Source organism: Monopterus albus, unplaced genomic scaffold, assembly GCF_001952655.1.
Source record: "Monopterus albus unplaced genomic scaffold, M_albus_1.0 scaffold402.1, whole genome shotgun sequence".
Lineage (NCBI taxonomy): Eukaryota > Metazoa > Chordata > Actinopteri > Synbranchiformes > Synbranchidae > Monopterus > Monopterus albus.
Genome location: NW_018128282.1, coordinates 536,659 through 545,580, shown reverse-complemented (window position 1 = coordinate 545,580; position 8,922 = coordinate 536,659). Strand labels below are relative to the sequence as shown.

General features: G+C 40.1%; 1 protein-coding gene across 1 annotated transcript in view; it reads right to left on the bottom strand.

Moving 5' to 3' along the window:
- Positions 1-240: 240 nt before the first annotated feature.
- The window catches only part of LOC109951688 (SH3 domain-binding protein 5-like), an 18,863-nt gene continuing 10,181 nt past the window's right edge, over positions 241-8,922 (bottom strand). Inside the window, 7 exon segments of the mRNA XM_020586320.1 lie at positions 241-839; positions 2,037-2,417; positions 2,567-2,783; positions 3,359-3,401; positions 3,672-3,802; positions 3,991-4,064; positions 4,067-4,142. Of these exon segments, the coding sequence (XP_020441976.1) occupies positions 664-839; positions 2,037-2,417; positions 2,567-2,783; positions 3,359-3,401; positions 3,672-3,802; positions 3,991-4,064; positions 4,067-4,142 (1,098 nt within the window). The 3' untranslated portion in view covers positions 241-663.

The following is an 8,922-nucleotide window of genomic DNA, read 5'->3' as shown; positions in this document are numbered from 1 at the left end:
TGTAGCATTTCAACATCAATAAAAGTTCACCACATTAATTTTGACACATCACTCTAAAGCTGTAGACAAGCTTCCTCACTGTGGAGAGGACTGGCAGGCTCTACTCTATATAGACTGGAAATGTGCCTGTCAGATGTATGACAAAAGAAAAATAAATTTTTGTGGCATGAAAAGAAGATGTTCTTAGCTTGTGAAATCAGATTTGCAACATGAAATGACAATTGTGGGAAATGTAGTTTGTTTTTTTTGAATGGCACTAATAATATTAGTGGTGTGAAACAAGGGGTTATGGTTTAGTCCCCCTCAGCAGGAGGGTAAGGGAGAACTGAGGTAGGACTCAAATCTGCAGATCCAGGTGGTAGTGAAAAAAGGTGGTTTATTGGTGGCAACGCAAACAAAGTCAACACGTAACAGAGTCAATGTATAGTACTGAACCAGGGTTGGACAGAGATGGCTGAAGAGAGCAGGACAAACAGGTGAGTAGAAAGGCTAACGGCAGGAACCAGGAGAGTAGGAGGTTGCATGGAGCTAGGAGTGTTCAGCTTGTTTTTTCACTGCTCACAGTGAGCGCTTCACCCTGCCCAGATCAACGTTTTCTGCCCTGCAGGTCAGTCCATTTTGAGGCCTGGAGCTGGTGAGAGTTTGAGGGAAAACAGACGCTCATCAGATACTGTTCAGTAATAGAACAGCAGTGGGTGAGCTGGGAGAGGAGATTTCAGGGTTAATATAATGGGGGTCTTGTTCATCCCCAGAGTCCCCTTCTTGCTTCTGTGCAACAGTCAAGGTAAGCCTGTTCAGACCATCCTCTAGCCTGGCCTCTGCTCCCTTTGCTCTGTCACCTGCAGCACACACACATAAAGAAAGAGCATGCAACTGTTGACAAATCTACATCTTAAAATTAAAAAGGCCTACACCTGTTTACACAGTGGTGGAATGTAACTAAAAGCATTTATTTAAATACTGAACATAACAAATTACAAGCACTTTCCTTTACTATGCTACTTTGTACAAAATTGCTAATTAGAGAAAATGTTGTACTTTTTACATGGTTACATTTATTTGACAGCTATAGTTTTCACATTAATATTTTACATAGAAACCATATAATCAGTATCTAAAATATGATGCATTGTTATAGACTGAACAGCCCAACATACTGTATATATATAACAGTTAACATGAGCTTTATCTCAGGCAACTATAATATTTAAATGGTGCTTACACATTAATACATCAGCAATAATAATCCAGTAGTATAATAGTGCATCAGTAACAGGGCCATTTCATGAAGTAGTACTTTTACTTCCATACTTTGGTACTTTGTTGATTGCTTACATTTTGACATTTTAAGTGCAGGACTTCCTTGTATCATAGTGATTTTACATTGCAGTATTGAGACTTTATCTTAATTACATGTTCTGAAAATTTCCACCACCATTAAATTTATTCAACTTTATTTTAAAAAATTGAATATTTTGCATTCAATTATTATGCACCTCTTGCATAATGAATATAAGGGCGTTTGTTTGCAAATAATAAAACAAATACTATAGAAAACAGTCGCATGACTGTGGGAAACCCTACACCTGAAATCTCTTGAAACTATTTTACCTGCCGCATGAGTCCCTTAAACATGTATTGGCAATGAATAATAGTGTAAGCTCGAGTATCTGTTATCATTTGCAATATAGACTTTAAAAAACAAGTTATGATGACTGAAATGTAGCAGTAATACTGTACAGAATGTATATGAACAATTTCATAGTATCCTGAGTCCAGATCAGTGCTTAACACAGACAAGAACGTTGTTTTGATTTTCCAATCTCACTCTTAGAAAAAAAAAAGAATAAGCATATTTCCCAAAATGATTAACTATTTCTTCAGTGCTCCTCAACAAAGAGAACAAGCATATTTCCCAAAATGATGAACTATTTCTTCAGTGCTCCTCAACAAAAATATACAATGTTTCCAACATATAGGGTGAAGTGTCACATCAGAAGTAAACATAAACACACACTGATGTGATGAACACACACCTCTCTCTTGGTCGCAGTCTGGAGATGAAGCTCCACTGCACTGGCTGCGAGGACCCAGGAGAGGGGAGGTATGTCCAGAATCGCAGAGCAAGTCTTGGTCATGAGATCTACAAGGGTTCACTAAGTCCAGGCCACTGGGACAGGAGAAGGAGAGAACAGAGGAAAAGGAAGAGGAGGAGCGATAGGAGCAGGGGCTGTAGAGCGAGGAGGAGGGATAGGGGTAAGGCACATCGAGAGGGGTGGAGGCAGAGGTGGATGGATGGGAGGAGAAAGAGGAAAGTGAGGAGTGCATTTCTTGGGGTGAGGAGGCAGAGTGGGTGTCTGACTCCTCCTCTGAGTTGCTACTGTGACTGTCCTCTTCGTCCATTGATACTGACACCACTGAAACACACACACACACACACACACACACACACAGTGATATGTATTTTAAACATGCGAACACACAGATATACACCAACTAAAAACCAGAAAAAAATCATTATGTGGATGGATGGAGTGGACAATTTTTATCTCCAACCTTCACTTACTTGACAGATCATCTGACTCCATCTTGAAGTTGGTGATGTCATTGATGCTACTGTCTCCCTCTGCACCCACACCCTGCTCCCTGGTTCCCATGGTGAGGGAGCATCGCTGGGCATGAATCTCCTCAGAGATGCTTTCGAGCTTGCGTAGTGCTGCACGGTACTCGGCCTTAGCAACCACAAGTTTGGTGTGAAGGCCATCCACATGACACTTCAGTTGCTAGAAAAAACTGTTTCTCAGTAAAACTGTACATATTGATTAAATATGTATTTTCACATACAGGAAATGTGTTCCCTAAAATTAAAGAGCATGGCATAGTAGTGTCAGCACATTGACTACTAAGCTAGCACACTAAGAGCTGATAGCTCTGTGAGGCTGTATTTAAGCACAGTGGAGCTTTGAGCTAAATGCTAATATTAGCATGGTGACATGCTCACAGTGACAATGCTAATCTACTGACATTTAGCAGGCACAGTGTTTACCTCATTTACCCATTTGGAAATTAACTCAAAGAAGTAGGCTCATTGGTTTTGTAGGTATTTAGTCATAAACTGTTATTACTTTTAATTTTGAGGGGCCATGAATGAATGAGAGATATTTACTGTATATATTTTGTCTGGAACAAAGTGGCAGACCCACAAAGTGACCAACATTAGTGTGGCTATAAATGAATAAACCACTGTGTTTTTAACAGGTTTGGCTAAAACTATCCACTAAATGGCACATGTAGCAGTCATAAAATTATGATAATGTCAAAACTTATAATTAGTTTTTAAGCCTGTTAACTTACATACCTCAAGCTGTTGGTAATACTTGGCTTTTAGTTCAAAATATGGTCTGTAGGGGGAGAAGACAAAGAATAATTGAGAGAGAAGGGAAGAAAATGGAGAAACCACTGGAAAAATAACACTCCTCTATGAGCAGTCACATTCCTTGGCTCTTACAAAGCGAGCACACCCTAACACTGCACAAGCAATAAACATCTGGGCTCCATCAGATGACATAAACAAAACCCCTCTTTCTCTCTCTCTTTCTCCCACAGCTGCATATAAAGAGGTCCCAGCAGGGGCAAACCCATTTCCACTCTATCACAAAGGAAACAAAAACCTGGATTTGTTGATGGAGCGTTTGAGTTTCTTCTCTAACTGCCTCATGTGGCTAACACAGGAGTTGTAGTTGGCTGCTGTTTTTCTGTGTTCAGCTTCACTGTGCATTCTTGCCTGCTCTGCCTCCATCACCTGAAACAATCCAGAAAGAGGGTTTATTTAAACGAAGCCAAATGTAAAAAATTCCAGTGTAATAATGCTGTCTACTTCTACTTTCACTATTTCCAGTGTCAGCAGCAGGTTAAATTGTCTTAAGCACAAATTATTTGTTAGGCTGGAACCGTTTCATATTTTCCAACTGTGCTGCATCTTGTCTGTACCCTCTGTGTAGTATGGTTGAGCATTTCCTGCCAGGCAGAATCAAACTGGCGGCTGTCCTCCTCCAGCAGCCTCCGATGGTCTCCTTGGCTGCCCGCAAGATTTCCACTGCACGCTGGTACTCCTGAGTCGCCTTTTGGGCTTCAACCTGGGCCTTCGGTTTAAAGAGAGGGGTAGTTACAATCATACCAAATGTGAAATCAAAGGAAGGTGTCCTATTTGGAAATTGACATCAGCTTTTAGGTGGTAGACATTATTGTTGTGGATCTCAGCATTTCATGAGGTTGGCAAGTTGGTCCAAAATTCATTCTCACATGGTATGAGTGCAGCATTAGTCCTTGTGCTGCTTCCTATGTGTATATATGTGTGCTTGTGTATATGTTTGCAATTTATGCAATACATTTGCGCTAAAGGAAACATTGTTGATTCCTCATGACGACTGTGAAAGGTCAATAGACAAACAGAAGCTTTGTCAGAAAATCTGAAACACTCTCAGAGGGCCCTTCCTGCCCACAGCCACCATCAATAGGAGGATTATTCCCATCATGTTGGACATATTTGGACCCACTCTGACAGGCGTGAATTAAAGGTCATTTTATTGGCTGAATACAAAGATTAAGCAGTTACAGTAACTCCAATTAAATTCCCTGAACAGTTCTTACTAGTAAATCAAATGGAGACCTTCATCTCTCTAAAAAAGGTCTAACTGAGCTGACAAAACAACAGCATTGATGTTAGCCATACAACTCAAGCTGTTAGTTTGTGCTATAACTCAACATGTCAGACATATTACAAACAGCAGCCAAAAAAATAACAAGCTGATTCATTGTTTTTATATATATATCTTGTAGGTTTCATTTTGAGGAATTGTGACTAACTCTGCTCCAAGTTATCCAGTGTTACACAACTCTGGACCCTCCCACTGAGTTTTCCCCAGCTTTTTGTTCAAGAGCTTTATGAGGTTAGAGTACTTTTCATTCAGTAATTGCCTGTGTTTCAACTGTACAGTGTAGTGCTCCACTGGAAGCAAACTTGCTGGTTTAGTTTGTGTTTCCTTCCCTGAGCATTTTGAATAGATTATTGTATACCAGTGTTACTGTACATCTAAATTGACATTTTAAACTGTGAAATATAGCTAGTATGTTAAAACTATAGAATATTTCAGTTTCAATACTAAACAGTTTGCAAGTGTATTTTCTGTTGAGGTAGTTCACAGTACTAGTAACTGAATGAAAGTTTAGCATATGATTACTTAAACCTACATACAGTACATTTGTTTTGCCCTGTTGGGGCACTGCAACAAGCTGCAACACAGCACTGATGTACGGTCACTTTACAAAGATTACACAGCAGGTCTAACATCTTAGCAAACAGGTGCTTAGTTAGAAATCCAAAACACATTAGCATTTATTTAGAGTCTCTACTAACCCAGAGAGAAATATCAGGCTCTGTAGCTACTGAGTTCAGCAGCTAGTTGCTACTTTTTCCTGCATGAACAGATAGTAAATAGGTTAGTGGGATTATCAGAGATTTTTCATTGAAACAGCTACTTGCTCCATCTGGAAACAAAGAGAAGAGTCTGAACATGAACTATGAACAGCAAAGTTGTAGGGTGTAAAACCAAAACCATGAGCTAAATCATGCTAATATGCTCTGAAAGTTGAGGGGAGTTGCAGAGTTTGGTGATCATTCTGTGTTCATCACTATAAGTGACACTTTTCACACTGAACAGTTTTAAATCACCAAACTCACAAAAGGTCAGGGTAGCTCTCTCTGCTATAACATATTCTTCTCATGGGCTTTCCTGACTTACTGTTACAATGAAACCTGTAACAGTGTCAGCCATGTTTATGACAAGGGCTCAATCTTTGATGTGAGCAACATGAGGTTTGCGCCATGTCATTCAAAATATATAAAATCCAAATACTGGCATCTTTTGTGTCTATGTAGCTGTGATATCTGCGTGCTGTTATCCAAGGTTGTCAAGGCTCCTTCAAGAAAATGAAGAGACAGAAGACAGGAGTAGCTGCTCGAATCTGTGGGCTTGATACTGTATATCTCCAAAGATGAATGCCTCCTCTTTGTCTCCCATTATGACCCACTTCCCAGGCTTTTAGAAGAGACGAGGGTGCAGGGAAAACAGAAATCGAATGATGGATATTTCACAAGGAGAAACCAAAAAGGAACAGAGGCTATATATCCATCAATGGCTTTGTCAAGTTAGAGATAAAAAGTCAAAAATGCTTATTTTTCACTGAATTTCTTGGACAGAGTAGCAACACACTTCCTTTCTGATTAGGTGTTAGGTGTATTCATAAAGCTTCAGTGGCAGCTCAGTGCTGTCATTAAGCTCACCAAACACTGTGGTTATATGAATCTCTGTCTTTCATTACATTTACAAAAAAACAGTTACACTGATGACAAATCTTTAACACACCGCTGAATAACGCACATCATATGCAGTTTTTGCAGTTTGTCTTAATAACTTTGCACCCTGCAGAGTATGAGACAGCATGCATGTGATGAGTATTGTTATCAGATTATTAACTTGATGTCATGTAGACCACAATATCTGACTGTCTTTGAAGCAAACAATAGAGTGGTTTTAGTCTGAAATACCACAACACCCTGTCACCTTGTACATGCATCATTACAGTTCGTATCATCCTAGAACAGTGAGTTTCTGATGTGTGTGTGTGTGTGTGTGTGTGTGTGTGAAAAGTCAAAGTTGTATTTGTCATGATTCGGTCTGCTGCTTCCTGTCAGGCTTTTATTTTGACCTTACTTCCTGTTTTTGTTTCACCTCTGTTTCGGTCTTTTTTTCCTTTACTAATCAGTCACATTAGTTTCACCTGCTCATTATAGTTTGCACCGCATTATAAGCAGCCTTCACCCACCAATCCCAGCCAGATTGTTCTAGACGCCACCTCTCACTCTCCAGCATTTTTCGGTTTTGGTACTTTGTGTTTTTGACCCGGCTTGTTCCTCTGACTATTCTGTTCTGCCTTGCCCTCTTGCTTCAGACTGTCACTGTGTATAATTATCGGACTTCCCTTTGGACTACGTATTTGGATTCCTCTGCTGTATGTGTTTGCTGGCTCTGATCTCGGACTGTTTATACCGACCTGTGATTTTTGTGTTTCACCGTGTCTTGTATGGTTTTGTTTAGCGTTAGTTCTCTTATTAAAGAGACGGTTTTGTTTTACATTTCCTTGTCTGGCCTTTTAATTGAGTTCACCCTCAACATTTTTGGCAGCATAACGCGCCGATTCCTGACATGTGGTGTGTGCGTGTGTGTTTGTCTTTATATACTTGTGCGAACCAACCCCTGATGGAACACCTTTCTTGTGTGGACATTTCATTGGTGACTTTCACCAATGCGGTTTCTGTACTATGATGGACTCTAAATCCTGACTGAAAATCCTCAAACAAATCATTCTTGTGCAAGTGGTCACATAACTGCTTTGCAACAGCTTTTTCAAGGATTTTGGAAATAAATGGGAGATTGGATATTGGTCTATAAGTAGCTAGGACACCTGGGTCAAGAGTAGGCTTTTTGAGTAGAGGTTTAATTACTGCAACCTTAAAAGCCTGTGGAACATAACCGGTTAATAGAGAAAGGTTAATCAGATCTAGTATGGATGTGTTGATTAGGGGAAAGACGTCTTTGAGCAGCCTGGTCGGGATGGGGTCCAGGAGACATGTTGATGATTTAGATGAAGCAATTGTTGAGGTCAACTCAGAGAGATCTATAGGGGAGAAGTAGTCCAAGTATAAATGAGGTCTTAAAGATGTTTCTAAAGCCATTGTAGTAGATGGCACATCTGCGAGAGCTGTGGGAGTGGTCCAACCAATTTTTTCTCTAATAGTTGTGATTTTATTTGTAAAGAAGCTCATGAAGTCATTGCTGCTGAGATCTAAGGGAATGTTAAGCTCAACAGCACTGTGGCTCTTTGTCAGCCTGGCTACAGTACTGAAAAGAAACCTGGGGTTGTTCTTATTCTCCTCAATCAGTGATGAATAAAATGCGGTTCTGGCACTATGAAGGGCTTTCTTATATGTTATTAAACTATCTTTCCAGACTATGAAAAACTCTTCTGACTTAGTGGAGCGCCACCTCCTTTCCATTTTTCGTGATGCCTGCTTTAGGGAGCGGAGCTGCGAGCTGTACCACGGGGCTAGCCTCCTCTGTTTCACTACCTTCTTTTTCAGAGGGGCAATGGTATCAAGTGTATTACGCAGGAAGGCTGCAGTACTATCAACAAGATTATCGACTTGTATGGGAGTAAAGTTAAGGTGGCCTCCTTCCACTGTGTTGGCAAACGGCACTGAAGTAAATAATGATGGAATTATTTCCTTAAACTTGGTAACAGCATTGCCAGATAGACATCTGCTGTAGTGGAATTGTTTCCCACATAGAGTATAATCCATTAATGGAAAATCAAAAGTTATTAGAAAATGGTCAGACAGAAGAGGGTTATGGGGAAAAACTATTAAGTGTTCAGTTTCGATGCCATATGTCAAAACAAGATCAAGAGTGTGATTAAAACAGTGAGTGGGTTTATTTACAGTTTGAGAGAAGCCAACTGAGTCTAATAATGAACAGAATGCATTACTGAGGCTGTCATTGTCAGCATCTACATGAATATTAAAGTCACCTACTATGATTATTTTATCTGTACTAAGCACTAAATCAGACAGAAAGTCTGAGAATTCACTTAAAAACTCTGAATAAGGAGCAGGTGGACGGTATACAATAACAAACAGAACAGGCTTTTGAGTTTTCCAGTTTGGGTGTGAGAGACTCAGGGTGAGACTTTCAAATGAGTTACAACTATGTTTAGGTCTAGGTTTGATTAATAGGCTTGAGTCAAAGATCGCTGCCACGCCACCACCTCGGCCTGTGTTTCGAGGGATGTGACAGTTACTGTGAC